Source organism: Hesperophylax consimilis, chromosome 5 (assembly GCF_061612785.1).
Source record: "Hesperophylax consimilis isolate HC1 chromosome 5, BYU_Hcon_1.0, whole genome shotgun sequence".
Taxonomy (NCBI): Eukaryota; Metazoa; Arthropoda; class Insecta; order Trichoptera; family Limnephilidae; genus Hesperophylax; species Hesperophylax consimilis.
In genome coordinates this window covers 35,833,639-35,856,370 of record NC_142840.1, presented here as the reverse complement: position 1 = coordinate 35,856,370, position 22,732 = coordinate 35,833,639, and the positions used below count along the sequence as shown (strand labels likewise).

The 22,732-nt window shown below is 32.3% G+C and overlaps 1 protein-coding gene across 1 annotated transcript in view; it reads right to left on the bottom strand.

The window, feature by feature from the left end:
• Positions 1 to 22,359, bottom strand: part of LOC149423856 (delta-sarcoglycan-like) — an 82,134-nt gene extending 59,775 nt beyond the window's left edge. Inside the window, exon 1 of the mRNA XM_089632159.1 lies at positions 22,071 to 22,359. Coding sequence (XP_089488285.1) covers positions 22,071 to 22,303 — 233 coding nt within the window. The 5' untranslated portion in view covers positions 22,304 to 22,359. The remainder of the gene's footprint in view (positions 1 to 22,070) is intronic.
• Positions 22,360 to 22,732: the final 373 nt, after the last annotated feature.

Below are 22,732 nucleotides of genomic sequence, written 5' to 3'. Positions count from 1 at the left end.
CAATGTGAAAAAATTATATTAAAAAATATCAAATAATTTCATCTTCTAAAATCGTAACAAATTGAATTAATTATTGGGCTGTATAAATCAAATAATAAAGAAGCACAAATTCATTCTACATATTTGCCATATGTTTTGATTAAACAAAGCATTATTCCAATGCTGCTAATGAACGAATTACAAGTAGAATGAACAGCTTAAGTTTTCTGGATTTTTCTGGATAAATAATAATAAATGTAATTATTCCTATCTTATAAAGGCAAAAAATTAGATAATTTAGAAGCACTTGAAATCAGAAAAGCCCTCAATAATAACTCCCAGTATAATAAATAACCAAATTAATCTGTCTTATAGTCCTATTCTTGACATATTTCCAGTTAACCGCTCTGTTCTTCCTGGAATTCCCGTAATTACCCCTTCCACTTTGTCCACATCTCCCTCAAACACTTAACATTTTTGTATTTATGTGTCAATATTTTGTGTAGTAGATCAGTTTTAAATATTCTCCTGACGAAGGAAGGGATCTTCCGAAACCTGTAGAGTGAAAATAAAACTATCGTGGTCAAAAAGAAATTTATGTGTTTTTATTATTATAAAAAATCGTTTGACATCTTACGTACTTTTAATAAATTATGCAACAAAACTGTTCAGCTAAAACACATCTTTTCTGGTGTAATAATTTGTATAGCGTCATTTTTGTCAAATAATTTTTTTTTATACTTATTAACGGTTGTCTTAAAAAGTTAATTATAATTACTTGTATTTCCTTATTTGAATAAACATAAGTGTATTAAAACACTCTCATAACTCATTATTCACTTGAATCGACATAAGATATTGGTTTATGTTAAAGCATACATAAAAATGGATACATATTAACGTGTGACTCTTATTTACTACTCTTGTTTGGAAAACACTTGTCAAATTAATAATAAATTTAAAGATGTTGTAAATAGTTTTTACTCTGAAGTATTGTAAAAGTTTGACAGAAAGTTATTCAAAACTAACCGCGGCAAGTGGTAAACTCAGCTCAGAAGTATTATTTTGCATTTTACTTGTGAATTTAGTATGTTCAATACAGGTACGATGTCATTAGTAATTCCCCAGGTAGTTGAAACACATAATAAGTATGACGCTAAGCAAATGTTTCCAACAGCCAAAATTTCGGTTTCAAAAATAGTATATAACTAATAAAAAATGTAACAAAATCCATTTTCTTGTTTTCATCCAAGTGAGCTTTAAGCACCGTAACACAAACGCTTGCGATTTTTACACCCGACAATTTAAAAATAACACTTTTTCGTTGTTATTTACTTGCGATCATTTTTTATTTATTTTTCTAAAACTGTAAACAAACCAATATAGTGCAAATGCGATAAAGAAATTTTACAAAATAAATTAATTGGTATACTAACATACAAACATATAATGCATATAAACATATAGTATATATAAAAATATAATATTTATTAACATATAATATATATTTATACATATAACAGGGGGATGCCATAGCCTCACTGGCTCTGGTTAGCAGAGAGTAGACGGACTCTTGTTCAGTATTCACATAAAAATACGATTAAATTTTTTTTTTTCCTAATCTAATATTGCTTTTTTAACGTTCTGAATAAATTTAGGTGTAATTTTACGCTCACGCTCTGAAACACTTGCTAAACGTCTTAATCGCTCCATTTATAACGAGATATGATCGTCACGTTCCTGCCACGTGCGGCACACGTGGAAACACTCGGTACTTACCCAGTAAATTATATTGGTACATAGTAAGTATCGCGAATGCCGAGTAAGCAACTTTAGTTTCTGGTAACTCCTCGAAGTAGCGACGTTAACACACATCGCGTACGTGGAAGCACTAACGTTCGCCTGGAGCTTGCAATCTTTCATAGATTATTGAGGGAATATTGAGAACCTACAAGCAGCTTAAAGCTCGTCCGTGCCACCATAATACTTTAGTATAATCAGTATAAACTAGCGCAGACCGTTAAAAATCACGGGATATTATAATTGTCGGACTTGTGAATCTGAAAGTATTCAAAAATTATATTTGCTTCAGGATTATTGCTTTCCTCAAGAAGAAATTAACCTTTCTAATTTTAGGACAGAGGTATGAGGCCTATATTATGCTGTAGCAGATATACTAGAATAAACAAATGCAATGCTAACTCAATATTCTAAGTATGTGGCAATGTTTGGTCTATAATACCCTATCGTTTATATACAAGTTAAAAAATAAAATGTTACCAGATTATATGGTAAAAAGTGTTAGTATTAATAGTACAGACCATTGCTAGCCTACGAGAAACTGCAACGATTTTAGGCTTCCTAAGACAAATTTATCGGCAATACAAAACAATATTTATTATAAAGATTTCAAAATGTTCAATAAACTACCTTTAAATGTTAAGGAAGCCAAAAGTCTTGCAGCTTTTTGTGGGTTATGTCTCAATGTTGTGAAGTTTATATACTATTACGTATGTAATAGAATATTTTAATGGAATGTTTAGAATAGATGTACACTAGATATAAAATGTTAAATTTTATAACTTGATAAAAATATACTTAAAAAAAACATGAAATATTACGACATTTATTTAATTACATTTGACACGAGGACGTATTGAAAAATAGAAGATATTAATACGAATCGAACAAAAAAATTAATATTGCTCGGGAAAAGAATAGACATTCAAGGAATGTGTGTGTGGATAAAAAAGCAAAACATATACTCCATTAATATATTTAAGAATCTGTTATATATAAAAAAAAACAAATCCACATTTCAAATAAATATATAATTATTTTTTTTAAATGGGAATGTTTCGTTTAACTGTTTGACAGATGCTTACATTAATAAATAGAGTGAAGTGAATATGTTTCAATGTTTCATAAACACATTCTTTGAATGTTCATCATTTTCACAAGCGGTGTTAATTTATTGGATCCATTAGCATGAATATTATTTGGTAAATTTTTTTGGTACCTACTTAACCTCTTGTCTGATAATATGATTTACATACTTATTATCAGTTCAAAAATTTAAAAAAAAGTTCATTTAAAAATTTGCTTTAAAAATTTACGCATTACGCAGGAATATTTCATATTACCCACGCACCAACAACCGAAATTAGATTGTTTACTTGTTACTCTTGATTGAAAACGATGAATGATTTAGTTAGTTCTGCGTGAAATCTGATTCAATGTACTCAAATTTGCTTTGAATTAAGTGTCATTTTCAAAATTGGAACTGATTACGTGAACGAGAGAAGATAAGCAATTAAGTAAGTAGGTTGGTACTTATCTATAACGTAATAATATCATATTTCAAAACTGGAACTGATCTGTCAAGAAATTATACTGTTCCATGAATTTGCCAAGGGTGTGCGTTATTTTAAACTAGAATCGCTGTAAAATACATTTACAAGAATTTAACTTTCCCACGCGATAAATTGACCACCATTCCATCCCCTATGACACCCCCATAATAGTACTGTCAGTGTGACAGCGTCTGACAGCCGCCTGACAGCTGGTTCCAGGCACCGACTTCTCCTGCAATCTGCGCCCCTGTTATTCTCCTTCTCCTGGCTTCTATCTCCTCCACTGTCTTACTTCTACTTTCACGCTTCAACGTTTTACATTTTACTTCTAGTGTCTTGTCTGGTTTAATGCAAAATGCTTACGACTAACCATGGAAGATGAAGCAGTACGATGAAAGTGGATTATCTTAAGTATTCCGGAAAGATGGCACAGAGCAAAAAACTACTATGCATAGAGTCAAGCTTAATAAAAATACTAATTACTAAAATTTATTAACAATCTGTTCAAATTTTGGCTAAACACAAATGAATTACCATTATTCATGATAAACTTTTAGCTAATTCCGAATATATTTTCATGGTGTCAAAATTTGTAATACAACGAAAATTATTTGTATTGTCACGAAATATTATCCAGGCAAATTGATAGAACATTCTTAAATTGATGGTTTATTAATAAGGCCTGGTAATTTATCGTGAGGGCGAAATTCGATTTCTCTCCATGCAAGTAGTGTCAAAATCAAAAATATTAGGTAAATAACGATATTTTAGATTTTTTTAGTCAGAATCGCAGTAAGGGGGTATATCACCATCCCCTTGATAGCTTATCCAAAGGATAAGGAGAATTTACGTTTTACGATATATTTATTCGGTACGCAAACTGTGACTGTATGGGATAAGTAAGCCGAATGTTCCACCTGGTCCAAGTATTTGGTAGGCGGGTATAGGTACCGCCGCCCCAGGAAAACAATATTTGTCAACCAACGCCTCGGCCATAGGTCAATCCAAGTGTTTTGCAACGTTTGGTAATTTAACAGGGTTGCCCGAGTTCTCAGGGTGAGGTTTGTCCAGGTCTTGGCGGCGGGTGCGTCTGCCCACATACGAATTCATATGTCCATAACTCCTGGAAACACTGACCCCCAGATTCCTACCCACCCCTGATACCTGTTTCCTTCCCAAAACTTCCTTTCCGTAAAAATTATTTTCCTCAGGGCTTTTTATGGAAAAATTTACTATCATACGTAATTCCATGGATAAGTTATCAAGAGGATGGTAAAATAGCCCCTAAATGAAATGAAAAAAAAACAGATTTTTGATCTGCTGGATAAATATAATATGTTGCGTACCGTCGGTCGCTGACCGTCAGATAGCGTCATTTTTATTAATATGTTGCGTACCGTCGGTTGCTGACCGTTAAATAGCGTCGTTTTTATTATAAATATAATATGTTGCGTTCCGTCGGTCGCTGACCGTCAGATAGCGTCATTTTTATTAAAATGTTGCGCACCGTCGGTCGCTGACCGTCAGATAGCGTTGTTTTTATTTTAAATATAATATGTTGCGTACCGTTAGTAGCTGACCGTCAGATAGCGTCATTTTTATTAATTTTTTTTTTTTTTTTTTTTTTCACAACAGATAGATTATCCAATTTGACAATTTTAACACCTATGAAGATAATTATTATATAAAAAAAACTTTAGGCTATTTAAAGAAGAATTATATATATCTAGTGCTTCTGAGATTTCATTCAATAGCACCATTCCTCTTGTCATGCTATGTTGTGCTAGAATATCTGTTTTGCCGTATGGTATTTTGAATAAGTCGTGTCGACGACTACGACTGAAGTTTTCGGGCACGTATAAACCATAGCATTTTAAGAGGAACGGGCTATCAATATAGTTATGGATTATGTTAAAACTAAGTATTGCAAGATTTGCAAGACGTCTAGTTTCCAAGCTAAATCTATTTGTTGCCTCAAGTAAGTCCACATGGTGCATGAACCTTGGATAAGTTCCACGCATCCGCATATAGACATACCTGAGGAATTTTTTCTGGATTTGTTCCAGCATATTAATATACTTAGTTTGGTGCGGAGTCCACACACCACTAGCATACTCCAGCTTACTTCGTATGACGCCATCAAACATGGCTATCATTGCATCTGGGTCGTGAAATTGTTTACATGTTCTGGTGATAAATCCCAGGAGTTTGTAGCATGCTGTAGTAAGTCGTGATATGTGGTCCGAGAATGTTAGTTTGGGATCAAAGACGATACCGAGATCTTTATAGCTATTGACTCGGCATAATTTTTTCTCTTTAATGGTGTAATCAAAAACTACGGGCTTCTGAGAGCGGGTATATGTCATTGTTACGCATTTTTTTATATTAAATTCTAGTTTGTTTTTATCTGACCATTCTGCTATAGCATCAAGGTCAGATTGCATTTTTAAGCAGTCTTCGTAAAATATTATTTCCATCAAAAGTTTGAGATCATCCGCAAATAAAAGACATCTGCTATATTTCACACAGACCTGGATGTCGTCTATAAGTATTAGGAACAACAGAGGACCAAGGTTTGACCCTTGGGGAATACCTGACAAGGCGGGGAATTGTTTAGATTCCTGTCCATTTATTGATACATATTGTCTTCTGGATTTTAGATATGACGCGAAGAAGATAAGTGTCAGTTGATCGAAGCCAAGTTTAAACATTTTAAGTAATAAAATATCATGATCAACTCGATCAAAAGCCTTGGCAAAATCCGTATACACTACATCGGTTTGGTGTCTCGAGTCCAGTCCGATGGCCACCAATCGCGAAAATGTTAACAAATTTGATACCGTGGATTTTCTTGGCATGAAACCGTGTTGGTTTTCTCCTAGAAACGGCATAATTTGGTGATTAATTTCTTATAAATAATCATTTCAAATATTTTGGGTATAGTTGACAGAATGGCAACAGGTCTGTAATTTTTAATATCAGCCTTGTCTCCAGCTTTGAAAATTGGTTGTAATAATATGTTGCGTACCGTCGGTTGTTGACCGTTAGATAGCGTCGTTTTTATTATAAATATAATATGTTGCGTACCGTCGGTCGCTGACCGTCAGATAGCGTCGTTTTTTATTATTATCTCATTCAACAAAGACTGGAAACAATGCCTTACACATTTCAAGCCAACATTTTAAATAATAACATCCCGATCTATGTATAAATTATTATACCCAAAGTTCCAAAAAGGAGGGTGAAGATGCACTTTCGTAATAAGCCGCTATGTCAAAATTAATTTTATAAGATCGCACATATGCACTGTGTTTCACGCAATCTTCGCCTCACTGAATGCTTTAAAGCGCATCCGTCAACCGACGGTGTAGCTCTAACGAATTGGAACAAACATCAGTATTGCGCCACAGTTCTTCATTTATTAACCTACATATTATATTGACGTACGTGACCGACGTACACGACCGACGTACGCGACTGACGTACGCAACTGACGTACGTGATCAATGTACGCAACCGACATATGCGACCGACGTATGCGAACGCAACACGACATAATAACCCTAATATCAATGTCCACACGACTACAAAGCCCATAGCCGAGTTAACTAGAACATTGATGGAAATGCTGTATACTTTATGTTTCCCATTTGCTAATTGAGGGCGGCTCAGCGCATTGTGAAGTATTTGGTGTACGGATCCATAATACTTTGGCCACCAAAATCTCTTTGAATCTTATTTGATGTAATGTATTTGATATCTGTTAATGTAACTGGAAATATATATCGTATTTATTTATTTATATTATACTTCCTACTCCTTAATTTATATGTTTTTCAGATAGATATTTCAATGGTGCAACACAAGGTGCGTCGAATTGCGCGGTATTTTTTTCGTACGAGTAATTCTCCTAGTAATTTAAACTAATTATTCAAATTTAGATTAAAAAAATGTCTAAACCTCCCATGTCAATGTTTTTTAAAATACATTTATTTGAATATCACTTTTGTTTTCGGTAATGAATGAATGCAAGTATTGGAAATCTTCAATTAATGGTGATGAGTCTAATATTTCTACGATTCTTAAATCATTATCATTCTAGAAGATATGAAAGATGATGAACCTATGAAAAGAAAAGAGTCCTTTTCGTATATTCTTAATTTTTCTCGATGACGTGAAGTCCAGACAACTTTCGAACGCGGCATATTTTTCAAAAACTACATTTCTGTGACGTAGAAATTTGGAAGTAACCTCAATATATTTTTCAGCGATAGTTTCAACCTTAATCTTATGCTTATCTCACGTCTCGTCTAACCTCAACATCCCCCCGTGGAGGAGGGATGTCACCCGTCAGCGGGATGTTGCAGTTTGCCGACGGTACAAAAACGGCGGCGACGGTTCTAACACAAATATGTATTTACTTTGAATAAGATTATAAAATCATTTTCAAATAACATTGATCATCATGATTGTAATAATGAAAAAACTATTTAATGAATAGATGATTAATAAATAAACAAAAGATGTTTACTAGGATGGAGCGACATTGCAAAAATCAAATCTCGGTATTGTAATAGCTGCCAAAAGATGCTTCATGTCATTCATATTCTCGTAAAAATACTTTAAAAAATCTAAACTTATGTCTTCATTCAACAACCTAGCGATTTCGTAACGTAAAAAACGTAAATTTAGCCTTTTTTTCCCAAAATCTGAGTACAGTCTCAAAAATATAAAATAATATCCATTACTTTCAATTGCATTTACCTTATTTAACATTACATGTTTTATAAAAAAAAGACACTGCATAAATTGCTGTTAAACTAGTGAGTTTGTGAGCGCTGTGGAGGTGGGGGGGATAATTTCGCTCCTATTGTTTCGTCGCAGAAACTAGATGCGACTTGCATCTAGTTTCGTTTCGGCTACCGCTGACCGTAGACGTGTTAGAATCCTTGTCCGATTAAATTTTAACACATATAATTGTTGTGAAAATGAATGCAAATTACACGAGAAGCAAAATTTTATGTCCAATATTCGGGGCACCAACTGAAATGAACTCTCAAGTGTTACCTACTGTCTCAGAAGTGATTAAACATTATTTGTTCTTACGATATGAGCGTAATCTTAACTCTACAAAAAAACCGTCAGTATTTGAAATAAAAAGTGTTAAATAAAATAAAATCTGCAATAATTGTTGAAGGAATTTGGAAGCGCGCTTCTATTCCCATTGTTTCACACAATCGAGTGATGAAACTGATCCAAGATCATTATAACGAATACTTAAAACTTAAAAATTGGCCAAAAAAAAGTGTGAATTATTATGTTAAGTTAAATTCTTGTAAAATCAAAATGAATAAACTTTTCGATATTGCTTCATGCAAATGTAACAATCTGAATATGTGTTCCTGCGAAAAGACCCGCAAGGTACCCACCAAAGAACAAGCATTCCTTCAAGACCAAAGATTCTCGAGAAAAATGATGCTGGGAGCAATAGACACCGACACAACAAAAAAATTACATCGGAAAATGAGGATGCAAGCTCGTTTATCTGAACTTGCTTCGAAGGTCAGCTCATCTACAGCATCAGCTACAAAACCACGTCAACCCTTTTTTGATGAAAACCAATCATTTTCTTCACATTCTTCGCAACCTCCAGAAAATTCCCGTATGATGTTAAAACTCCCCACTTTGGCCAGAATCTGCGATCAGTATGGTTTGTCAGACAGGTCGGCATCAGCTGTTGCAAGTGCTACATTACAAGATTTTGGCATAGTAACCGAAGACGACTCTAAAATGGTGATTGATAGGAGCAAACTCAAACGAGCTAGACAAACGTGTCGCACTTCTTTAATAAAAACATGGCAGATGTCGTCGGAGTCAACAAAAAATCGAGGTCTATATTTCGATGAAAGGAAGGATAAAACACTGTCTCAGGAAAAAATAGGGGATAGATATCATCGGAGAACGATTTCAGAAGAACATTATTCCGTTTTATCTGAGCCGGGGTCTCAATATGTTGGACATGTTACACCATCATCAGGAACTGGCAAAAACATCGCAAAGAGCATGTTACACCATTTAAAAATGAACGGTTTTAATTTGAATGATTTATCAGCGATTGGATGTGATGGGACTGCTGTCAATACAGGCAAAAAATGGAACTATTAGATTCATGGAATTGGAATTAGGTCATTCGTTACAATGGTTTATCTGTCAGCTGCATGCAAACGAACTTCCCCTTCGCCACTTGTTTCAACACTTAGATGGTGCTACAACAGGACCTAAAGGGTTTTCAGGACCTATTGGAAAACTTCTTTCAAGCAGCTCTAAAAACACCGTTATAAATTATTCACCAATACACTTTGAGTTGCACAAACTCAACGCAGAGGAGTTGAAAAATTTGAGCACGGACCAAAAATACTTGTGCGAAATATGTTTTGCAGTTACAACAGGTCACTGCCCACCAAATTTAGCAAACCGTCATCCAGGTAGTATTTGTCACTCACGCTGGTTGACGACAGCAAACTCAATACTTCGATTATATATAGGAACAACTAACCCTTCAGTGAACCTAAAAATTCTTGCTGAATATGTTGTTAAAGCATATGCTCCGACATGGTTTGAGATAAAGAGGCACCCGTCGTGTAAAGATGGGGCATTACATGTTTTTACTATAATAAAACTCACCCGATATTTGAGCACCGATCTACGAGATATAATTTATCCAGTAATTCAAAGAAACGCCTATTTTTGCCACCCGGAAAATCTGCTACTATCCATGATAATGGATGACAACCTTATTGTAAGAGAATTGGGTTTGAGACGAATATTAAAGGCGCGAGATAGATGTCCGAGTCCATCTGTTGTTACAGACTTTATTATTCCAACAATAAACTTTTCAGCAAGTAAATATTACGATATTATCAACTGGCAGGAATGCGAAGTTACACCGCCACCAATACTATCCGAAATCAGTAATGACGACCTAGTCAAAATGATAAATAATTTCGGTGAAGAAAAGGACAGTATTGAATTTCCCAGATTTCCCTGCCACACTCAAGCAGTCGAGAGGTGCATCAAATTAGTTACCCAGGCATCGTTGTCTACAGTTGGGCCTGAAGCAAGAGATGGATTCATTCGGGCGACAATAAAATCTAGGCATATAATGCCCAAATTTCACACCAAATCTCATTTCAAACACGATAAATATTATAAAACTTGGATAATGTTTAAAAAAATTCTCTTTGTTAAAGTATTTTATTTAATAAAAAAACATGTTTCTCAAAAACACGAAAAAAACAATAAAAAATCAATAATCCTCTTCAAAAAACCAAAAATAGACCCCGCCTTGAAACTATGGTAATTTTATATTTATTTTCACATGTGTTATGCACCTTATTAGCTATAAAACCACTGATAAAATTGTATTTTTGCTATGAATATCGCTTGTTTATAATGCTTGGCAGAGTTTTCAGCGACTTTTTTCATACAATTTTTTTCTAAATATAAATGTGCTGGTTGTTGAATAAAGGAATGTTTCGATCGAGTTGATTTTTTTAGACGAAAGAGGTGTTATATAAAGGCAACTTTATTTTGCTATTACAGTAGTGGCATCTTTAAAAAAAAAGTCCCATACAACGTCACTCCACCCTAATGTTTACAGCAAATCCAGCGAGTCGGATAAGCGGTTTCCTAAATAGTGTGTTTTTAATTTTTTGAAGAAAATTTCTCTTGAAAGCTCATCACTTTGTGATGTTATTATTTATTATATTTGCCGAGTTTCAGCTCGATCGGATGTCAGAAAGTGGGGTAATTTCTGTTTTCTAGATTGCACTCCTTCTTTTTTTATTGTAGAAAATACACATACAGACAGTAATAAACAAAACAATAACAAAACATAAGTTGGAGAACTCGCCTGCAACCAAACTTTTCTCACTGATTCAACTCATTCATTTGCAAAAATAAAATAAAAATTCAGATTTGTGAATAAAAACACACTTAATTTTGTTCTACAACTACATGTTTCATGAACAAAGTATATACTTGCTCCTGATGAGGTGAACTTTGTTCATGAAACATGTAGAGATCAAATATATTTAAGTGATGTAAACAAAGTTAAGTGTGTTTTTATTCACATTTCTGAATTTCTATTTATTTATTTATGTTTTGTTATTGGCTTGTTTATTACTGCCTGTATGTGTATTTTCTACAATAAAAAAGAAGGAATGCAAATCTAGAAAACAGAAATTACCCCACTTTCCGACATCGGATCGAGCTGAAACTGCAGATAGACTCTTTGTTAAGACAATGCATTTTATTAACTTTTGGTAGTAATCAGGTGGACATGTAGATACGCATGTTTCTGAAATCGGATGACATTATGGAAAATAATACACAAAATAACTGTCGGTCTTACCCAATCGGGATATGGCTCAGTTGTTAACGCAGTTAACTCCAGTCACTGGGGTGGAAAGTTCAAAACCAAACTACGAAAAAATAGTTTTAAAAGACATTTAAAGCAAGCAAAAGATAGCAGTTTAGGGTCAGTTCCTGAGGAGGAAGGTTGAATCCTCAAAACAAAAAAAAATAAATAAAAAAATATTTTATAAAACATCTATTAGTAGTACTAAATGTATTACATTAAAATAAAACCTTTTCAAATGTTTTTTTTAAAGGTAGATATTAATAAAAAATATATTTTTCCTTGGCTCTACAAAATGCTGTTCAACAATGAACTGAGATTTTTTTATTCATTTTTAAAAGATTTCTGTACCCAAATGTGCTTTGTTAACAAAAGTATCCTTAAAGTGCACTCAATGTGAGCCTTTACAAAACTGCGCATTATAAATTAATTATTCGCTTTATTATTAAGCTTTGTCTTGAAAATATTAATACCTCAGTCCATACAGACCCCCGCTTTTAAAACTCTGAAAGTCTAAAAAAACAGCTCGAAAGAGTAAAAATTAACTCCAAAAAGTATAAAAAGTGTGTTATCCGCTGGGAAATGGTCGGAATTCGCAATCTACTCGTGAATTGTCCCGTAGTTAGCTGACCGCGGCTCATAAAAATGTAGCACCCCAGAAATGTACATTTTAATGTGCAAGAATGTATGTAATCCGCGCACAGCTCAAGGGGCTTTATAATGTCACTCATTGGTATTTTATTCATACGGAGTGAGAATATTCCTAACTTTGGGAACGTGGCGCCGCGACGGGACGGGCGGGAGGGCGTCGCGAGTTGAATGAGAATACACCGTCAACAGAATGCTCCCAGTACTTCTACTTCGTTTCTACATCAAATGCTAGTGCTAGTGCTAGTAGATGAGGCGGATTGTTTCATTTTAAATGTCTAGGAAGTTGGAAAGTTGAAAACAACGCTTAATTAATGTTGCATTCATTCATTCTCTGTCATATGAGATATTGGCCTTATTAAATATTAAACTTTTAGTTTATTTCTACAATAAAATAATTTTTGACAATTAGAAATCAAAATAACGTTATTTTCAAAGCCCGCTCTTAATTGTCGGTCCTTGAACGGGAAACTTTCCTAGTTGGACAGGCAAAACTTCCTAATATGTAATTTGTACTTTCTTTGGTAGCTATCTTTAAATAAATTGCGATGGAACCCCTCTTGATTATAAAGGTACGCAAGGTATAATCATTTTAAAATGTTGTAAAATATTGCTATTTTATGTAAAATCTGGTCAAAATTCTCGTATTCCTATTAAAATCGGGACTGATTGGACTGATTAGGCCAGATTGAGTAAAACACGAATGTGAAATGAGGATGTCGGAACACGTGTTCATAAAATATCTAATATTTTCGCATTTCGTCATTATATTTATTAGGATAAGCACAGCTGCTTAAACACGTGTTCCGATGTGTTCTGAATGTATTAATATTTTATTAGGAAATGGCCTGCCATCACGTTTTAAATAAAATTTTAATAAATCAGCAATACTCATTTTTCTCTGTGTAAAAAAGAGTTCTCTTAATGCTGATATTGTATTTGTATTAAATTTTTATTTTTAATAACTTTTCGGTATAAATAAATCTAAAAGCATGAAAGACACATATAATGAAAAGAGTAACGTTGTAACTTAACTATACAAAATATTAAAGCATAATATTAACTTTCTACCAGTGATAATTGTTAAACGCGAGAATGTTCGAATAAATGTTTTACAAAAGGTTAAGAAAATAGCATATTATGACATGCGATCACTCAAGACATTTTGTAAAACTTGGCATGATATGCCGAAAATCACTCTAGTGGCTGATAGATCTAGGCATTACTCTTGATTCGAAATTTATGATTGATGTACAGATTGACGATGTTAACTATTGCCTTTCATACTCGACATGTTAATTTAGTATTTTACGTACACCTGCGCAAATACATAAGTTACCATTAATAATTGACTGAATAATTGCGATTTCTATAGTTTAAAAGCCCATTAGTCAGAAAAGTGCACGGGGTCATCGGGAAACCCAATTGGTTACAGACGTTTTGTTTGGCACCTTGGCCTGTCAAGAGTAAAACATTGAAAATGCTTTGATTCATCCACAGAATATTAAACCCATACCCCCTGTCAATTGTAACCCTATGCAATTAATTAAGAAGTAAATTAGAATATGGAAGTGTAATATGGAACACACATTATATAAAATCTGCAGATTTTATTGAATCTGAAAAAAAAATAATCCTAAGACGAAGATCTTTCAAATGTGGATTAAACGCCTAACTCCAATCTTATGAGAAACGACAACAATAATTTTATTTTCTCAGATTAGAAAAAAGAAAACAATCTACTGACTTAACTTGTTTGTAAAAAAAATATTCACAATAAGCTTGAAACCACTCATTGTCTAAGTAATATAGACATTAATGTTCCTAATATACCTTATATGAGGAGCCATAAAACATTTTATTCTGAGTTATTTAATAAAATTTTTGCCTATTTCAATAAAATGTGAAAATTTTATAATGCTGTAGAGTGTGACGACATAGAAATCTTTATAAACAGTCTCGATTATTAAAAAAAACATTAATTATTTTTTTTATAGTTTTAATCTAAGCATCATGGTAAATAAAAAAATATTTTAACTAAAATTACGTTATTTCGATATTTTGCTCTTCTATTATTTCTTTTCGTTCTTTCTTTCCCTTTTTTCTCTGTATTATACACATATTATGTCTTACTTTCTTTAGTTTTTATTATTTCTTTTATTTCACTAGTAGCTTTAATCCTCGATGAACCCAAGCTCTGAACATTTTTAATTGGAGTGTTAATGTCTGTGCACATCCCAGTGGCAATTTTGCTAATGTAATAATTTTTAACACTCTGTAAATGAAATATGATTTAAAGATTTTCACTGCCAAAAGTATTTTTGTTATTTGTTTTTGGAGTGTTATGCCGTGTTGCGCATCATCATCATCACACAACTGCCCTGATGATAGACACTGTAACGTTGTCTGAAACGTTGGCTAAAGAAGGAGTTAGGGCAACACGGCATAACACCAAAAAAAAATAACGAAAAAACTGTGTAAACGTTTCAAATAGTACATAAATAAAAAAAGCTAAAACATATAACTATTCAGAAAACCGTGTTTATTAACGAAGAAACGTACACTAAAAATACAAAGTAGTATGATTTTTATCTTTTTGTTATTATTTACAATATTTTGTTAATTAATCATATGATTGTTTTATAACTTATCCAGAATTCCCTCACAAAACACAAGAGCCCTGTCTCTATATTGCAAGGAAAGGCTATTTTATATTTTACATTTTAATAGTGTAAGACATGCAAAGTTTGTATATTTAAAAAAAATAATGAGATTATTAAAAAAAGTTTTTAACCAAAAAACTGTAATTATATAATATCGAGAATTTTGCTGAATTTAAACAAGCTTCAAAGCCAAAATTATTTTTAAAATCCTATCATTCTTAAATATTAACCTCTTTTCGGTGTTTTTATAATAAACCATACTCTCAAGCTACCGGTAATTGTTTGGTGTCGGTTTCATACTTTTTATGTTCAGTTATCTTCTCAGAATGTACTTATTTTTATTTTACTTAAGTTTTAATGTTCTTGTTTTGTCCTGTGCTGTGATAGCACTTTTATTGTTAATTATGTGTTTTCTTATTATCGCGCTGTATTATGTATTGTATATTTTTATGTCATGTTAGTTATAATTAGTGTACTGTGTTATAATTACACTGCTATTTTTAAATTTTGTTGTCTTGTCAATGTTTTGCATTTTATACAATTTGTGCTATATTATTTGATAAATATTATGCAATGCGTTCTGCAGGAGTAATTTTAAGAATATAATTAATGAATACTAAATTATTATTTTTAACTGTGAGTTAAGCTCACTTGAAGTGAAATAACACATAACTGCCCTATATATGGTGTTTAGGGACGTACTTCACTTACTTTAACCAGTTATTCCTGAAATTATTTGGAGTATAAACTGTAAGTGAAATTTTGTTCGCCTGTGACATTTTGATGTTGTTTTTTCAAATTTTCTATTCGTCACTCAACCCAATAACAACTCAATCCCTAACATCGACCCTAGCTATCCAATTTCTACTGATTTTCTATGCTTTTTGAAGAAATTAAATAAAAAAAAATCACCTGAAACCAAAATTTACTTCACATATTTTACTACAAATAATGTCAGGAATTGCTGGTTAAAGTAAATCAAGTACGTCCCTTAAAATCCTGAATTAATGTTGTTATTATTATTACTGATTTTATATCTTCATGTGCATCGACTGTAAAAATATAATATTTAATTGAGTTAAAATTTCACCGTAAACCGCTCACCAAATTATTTTTAAATCAAACAAATCTTTGATTAAGCATTAACATTTTTGGAAAATTTAACAGAAAATAATATTTTATTACAACGTAAACAGCCAACCAGACGTTATTTTAAAGCTTTCATGAATATGCTAATTCAAATGGGTTGAAAATTATCCGAATAATTTTCCCGGTGATTTTTGAATAATTTTCACAATTTGTGCATAAAATTATGAATTATAATTTTGACTTAATAACGAGGTTAGGTAGGTATAATTTTTTTTATTAAAATTAATGCATTTTAGATAAAAACCGGTGCCCAACGGTTTGATTTTTTAAATCTGTTAAAGATTTCATAATGATAATACGTTGGTTTAGTGCTTTGGCAAAATGAGTAATTATTATAACGGACATTTCCTAAATGATTTTTATTTTAAAGTTTATTTACGAATCAAACCTTCATTCATACATTTAGCATAAATAGTAATCATTCACACGTTGTAGACCAATAAAGTTCCATTAAGTTTAGTTGTTGATTTAGTAATTGTACTAACACAATATATTTATAAATGATAAAGAAATATAAAAATAAATAAAGGTTATAAAGAATTAAAAAATGTTATAAAACAAGACAGTAAGTAGTAATACAGTTTTCGCATGATTATACTAAAAACAATAAAATAAACTAAGATGGTAGAATTATTTCACAAAAAAAAAATTAAGGATTTAATAAAAAAATATTTGGACTAAAAATTACGTAATTCCGTTATTATACATTTTTATTATTTATTTTTGTTCTTTCTTTCTCCCCTTTCTCTGTACTATACACATAATATATTTTATTTTATTTCAGTAGTAGCATATCCACCTAGTTACAACTAAACCTTGAAGAACCCAAGCCATAAACATATTTGATTGAAGTGTAAATATATGTGCACATCCCAGTGGCAATTTTGCTAATGTAATAATTTTTAACACTCTGTGTTAAAAATTATTACAAATGTTTCAAATAAAAAAATTAAGTTATCAGTTTAGTAAGCTGCATTTTATATGTGTTCTAGTTACAGTTGTAAAAGGTCTACAATTTTAGAGACATTGTGAGTTTTACAAATGCTTCCTATTAAAGTGTTTTGCGCATATTTGGCTTTACAGTGTGGTGTTCTAAATAAGTCGTTAGATCTGGTGTTGTGTTCAGGGCAACGAAATGCAATCTTTTCAAACAGATATGATGAATCAACAATATTGTTCACGATTTTGTATAAGAATAGGGTATAATATTTCGATAAACATTTAATATTATTAAAACTTGTTAATTTGATTTTTTATAATAAAATTACGTCTGAAAACCCCATTACTGAAAAATACCATCGTATTTTTACCCAAAATAGAGTTCATTCGGCCAACAGTTGATATAATAATAATAATTAAAGGTCGAAGTTTTTGTGAAAAATCACCTCAAGGGCGCTGTACAAATTTAAAATACATTTCTACAGTGATCTATGTTATTACTAATTATTTATGGAGATAATATACAGTATAATACTTACCTGGTAGGTCACTTGAGATTAACACTTAATTAACATTATCTAATTGTTTATTAGCGAAATTTAGATACAGGATTTAGGACATAATTAGAAAATTGTATATAACTGGACTTTCTCTCAGGAATGGTATATTTAATTTAAAGATATGACAGCTTAAAAAGGTAAGTTTTTAGTTTACACCTGAATTCTGTTGGACTTGTTATGGATCTTAGTTCTGAAGGGAGTTTATTCAAAGCCTTCGGCCCAGATACTCCGAAAGCGCGATCACCAAACTTAGTATTTGGCTTGCGCTTAGGTTCTATCAGTCTGCCTACAGCTGATGATGTTGCTGATCTAAGAGTTGACTGCCTCAGACCAGTGTTTTCCGGGACGCATAGTTCAGAGATGTAGGGTGGGGCCATTTCATTGATGGATTTAAACACCATCCGGCACAATTTGTACTGGATTATTTCAGGGCACTTGAGCCAGTGAAAGTTACGAAGGTGTTCTGAAATGTGTGAATATTTTGAAACCCCGGTTATCAGCCGCGCTGCTGCATTAAACACTGATTGAAGTTTGTCAATTTGATATTTTGGAAGGCTGGCATAAATGCCGTTGCAGTAATCGAGACGTGAGACTACATAAGAGTTGATAAGTAGTTTTGTTGCTTCTGTAGGAAGATTTCTTCGGACAGACTTGAGTTGTCTTAGTTGAAAAAAACCGGTGCTTACAGTCCTATTTATTTGACTTTTAAATAATAAGTCTGAATCTAAATGACACCAAGAAGTTTGACTGTTGTTTTTGGGAAGATATTGCTGCCGGAAATAGTTATAGGTGAATCGTCTATGAAATGTTGACGTTTGTTTGTGGCCGCCCAGAGAAACTCAGTCCCACATGGATTGAGCTTCAGCTTGTTTGAAGACATCCAACGAGTTATTGCTTCTGGACATTCAGTTATACGGATCTTGAGACTATTGATTTCATTTGGAGCGCAGTAAAAATAAACTTGCTGATCGTCAGCGTAGCAGTGAGACAAGAGATCAAATGACTCGATTATTATTTTGGCGACATCATTTGTAAAAAGGATGAAGAAAGGATATGCTGATTTTGCTTAAAAACAAACCGACATTGTTGTTTTTTTTATTAGCAATTAGAATTAGTTTGTAAGAAAACACTTTCAGACAATAAATTAGTTACTGCCATTTCCTTTATTCATCATGTAAATTATCTTTTTTAAACAACGGTGTTGGGTGTAGGTTTAGACCAATCATTTTAAAGAGCGCGCGTTTGCGAGTACGCGTCGAACTGGATCGAACTAGTTTGGAACATCCGCCTTCAGTAAAATTCAATAATTCAAACTATTGGTAATTCCGGTTAAAAACGGGATTGCAGGCTTCTCGAATGAATTAACTATTAAGTGGCCGACTAATAAATGTTCGGACGAAAATTATCTGAATTTCTGGATAAACTTTTAAATTACGAATATATTATCATGATTTTGAAGCAAGTGTGTATGAATCAATATCGATAATTGCACGGTATATAACGGACATTTTATTCGCTTTCATGATATTTTATCAATAGTTACCAACCTATTGTTGGAAGATTTATATAGCACAGTTTTTGTGAAAAATCTCTAAAGGGAATACTTAACACTCTAAATTACTTCCTCATCATTTATCAGTATTCGGAAATACCAATCATTCATCATTTTATGTTTCATCAAATTATATATAATCAATTATATTTACTATCTATAATTTAGCTGATAAAAACAGATTTATCAGCAAGAATGCCAGATATCTATATCAGGAGTATTCCAGACTTTTTGAATTTTTGATATAGTAGCATACGGAGCTCTTGAACAAAAATGCCCCTATCTCTTTCATCATGAGTTTAAATTATGGTTTTTCGAAAAAATTTTATTTAGTTTTAGTGAAAAATTATTTGCAATGGTACACGGTTGCAATTAGGGGATATTTACACTTTAGGTAGGAATTGTTTCGTTTTTTTTTAATGTTTAGTTTTGATATTTACATCGTACTGGGCGAGACAATTGATGGACGCGTTTTCATGAGTTGGAATGCCAACGAATAAAAAGATTTCGCAAGACTTAAGATGTGGTATTTAAGGACAGGGACTTCAGAGTCCCGGTGGAGATAGAAAAACCTCATCCACTTGGGGGCTCCCAGGACTGTGCGAATGGCTTTATTTTGAAATGTTTGTAGTCTTTTTATTTGGGGTTTGAAGCTTGGGCCCAGATTGGGCTTGCGTAGGTTAATTTTGGTCTTATTGTGGATTTGTATATTAAACGTTTATTTCTTAAAGATAATTTCTAATTTCTCTTGCATATCATGGGGTAAAAGGCTACAAAGGTTTTATTGGCTGATTTTAGAGTTTCAGTGATGCGCTTTTTCCCAAGTTAATTTACTGTTAAGGGTAATTCCGAGGTATAAATTTTTTTTTTCCAAGGGACGTTTTCTCCAAATAGGTGGATATTGGGATCTTTTGAGAAAACACAAGCGGTGCTTTTGGAGGGGATGTTTCGTACTCCATCTGTGAACGCAAGTCACTCCATCTCTTGGCATTATTGGCTACTTGCAATAATTCGGTTCGTTTATTATCGGTTAACTTATTATATTTATTAGGTAATTTCCCTTAGATATGTGAGAAATCAGCATCATCAATATTATGAAGTATTGAACAACATCACCATAGCATTTATCTATCTACATAAATAAAAAAAAAATATTCGTTTGTTAAAAGTCTCAAATCTCTTGAAAATGAAAAAACAGGCGTGTGTTTATATATATAAGCACACGCATGTTCGTGTGTACATATATACCTATATAATATATGTATATATGTATACACCTATATACCTATATATGTATATATGTATACACGCATGTTCGTGTGACAGGTAAAAACTTTTTTTTTAAAAACATATATATATGTGGGACAAACATTTTTTTTGAAATAGCGCAATCTGTTAGACGTAAAAGCAAACACGCTCTTTTGTTATTCTATCTGCACAGACAGGATGAGCCACAGCAACGCATGGCGGGGTACAGCTTTTAAATAATATAAATGCAATTATAATTTCTTGGGAAACATGAATAATGTTTGAGTGACTATTTTCGTTATGTCTTATTAGTCATTTCACTAAAGAAAAATTAAAATAAAATTAGATGCACATTATCACAGATCTTAATGTCGTGTTAAGCAGCAGAGTATCCGTAAAAATGTCATTATTATGATTTGGGATGGATACGTTGTTGGGAAATTGTAAGAATAAATTATCAGTCGTGAAATTTGGTGCATATATAAGGTTGTAATGATGTTTTTTTTTTTTGTAAAGTTATGATGTATCATAAAGGCAAATAGGTACAAGATTTATAAATTGATGTTTTATTAATAAGACTAATTCATTTATTATGTGGGCAAAAATCACCATACACAATCAGAAGTATTAATGGTAAAACACAAATCAAAAAATATTCTAGAGAAATCATTGATAAAAAAACTGTTTCCCCTATTCCCACCTAAAAATCTTACAAGTTATATCATATATATGATGCACCATAATTTTTTTCTCTCTAACTACGTAAACATGTTTGTTATTTAATTCCATAATCATGTTTTCGATATAACAGTAACCATATATACATTTAAAAAATCCTTAATTCAAACGGAAATTTCCACTAAGCATATAAGATATTTTTTTCCATATGAATACTCCTCTTCCATACGCGAGCAAATGCTTTTGTTGGAAGAGCGGAATAGAACTTAAGATTCAAAATAACCTATTGTAAAACAAATTATTACATGGGTAAAAAGTTTTATTAGAAAAAAAACGTTTTAACTCAAATCGTTGCTATTTTTGTATTTCTGTACTTTTCGATTTGAATAATTTTTTAAAGTTTTATTTATTGTTCTTGTCGTAATGAGGCTTTACTAAATCATTTGAAGCATTTTATGATTTTGGAGTATTTTTAAAAGTATTTAGTTATGTAGCTTATCATAAAAGGTTTGTCTCATTTTTGGAAATGATATAAATGGTGTTCTTTTGATGACCTGTATTTTACAATTTAAAAAAACACATAACTTAAATAGTATTACTATAATATTTATCTGCTAAGGATACGTTTTGATTTTTTTAAATCAGTTTGGTTGGCCTCAAATTCAAAAAAAGATTTTTATAACAAATCTGTTCCTAAATAATAACGCATTTTTTCAGATTTTAATTTTTGAATGATTGAAATGATTTGAACAATTTCACCCGATATTTCGCCAAATACTTTCATCCCTTATACACCAATGCGTTTTGTGTTTTTTCTTATTTTTTTTCCGAAATGTAATCCCATTTTAAAATCTATAATAATTATTTTGATTTATGGCTTACTTTCTCCCCTTCTGATCGGTGTAGACGATGTGGTTCCTTGACCCCGTGGTGACCACCAACGCCGGCTGCCGAGGTCTGTTCACGCCGCCGGCCCTGGGCCGACCCAAGGACCCCGGCCGCTGCGGTTCTGCGGGCCTACCGCAAGAGTCCAACTCCTCGGAGGTGTCCGCATTGTTGGGGCCGGGCCTAGCGAGATCAAGGGCCCTGTGTTCGAGCCCCGGTAGCGGCTCCATGGCTTAAGACATGACGATTTGTTTTAACAACTACTAATATTTTTTTCGTAACTATCACCTTTTTTATTATTACATTACGATATTTTTTTGGTAATCATATAATTATTTATCTTTGGAATGATACCTATGATTCTTTTTTTTGGTTTAAGCAATCACATTGTATGTGAAATCTGCGTCACTGATATTAAGTCTCGTTGTAAAAGTTCACCATTCATATTTTATTACTCTATTAAGTTTCTGAAATGTATGTATTTTTTGTTACCTGCTGTTGAAATTAATGTAAACGGTTTAAATATTTGATTTAATGTCTTTTTCAATTATTAATTTAACAATTATTAGTAGTAAAATGTATGTTTTTGGTGAATTTTATTTCTATTTAAATATTTTTTTATTGTGCATTTGTTACTTAAATATTTCGCCATTGGTTTG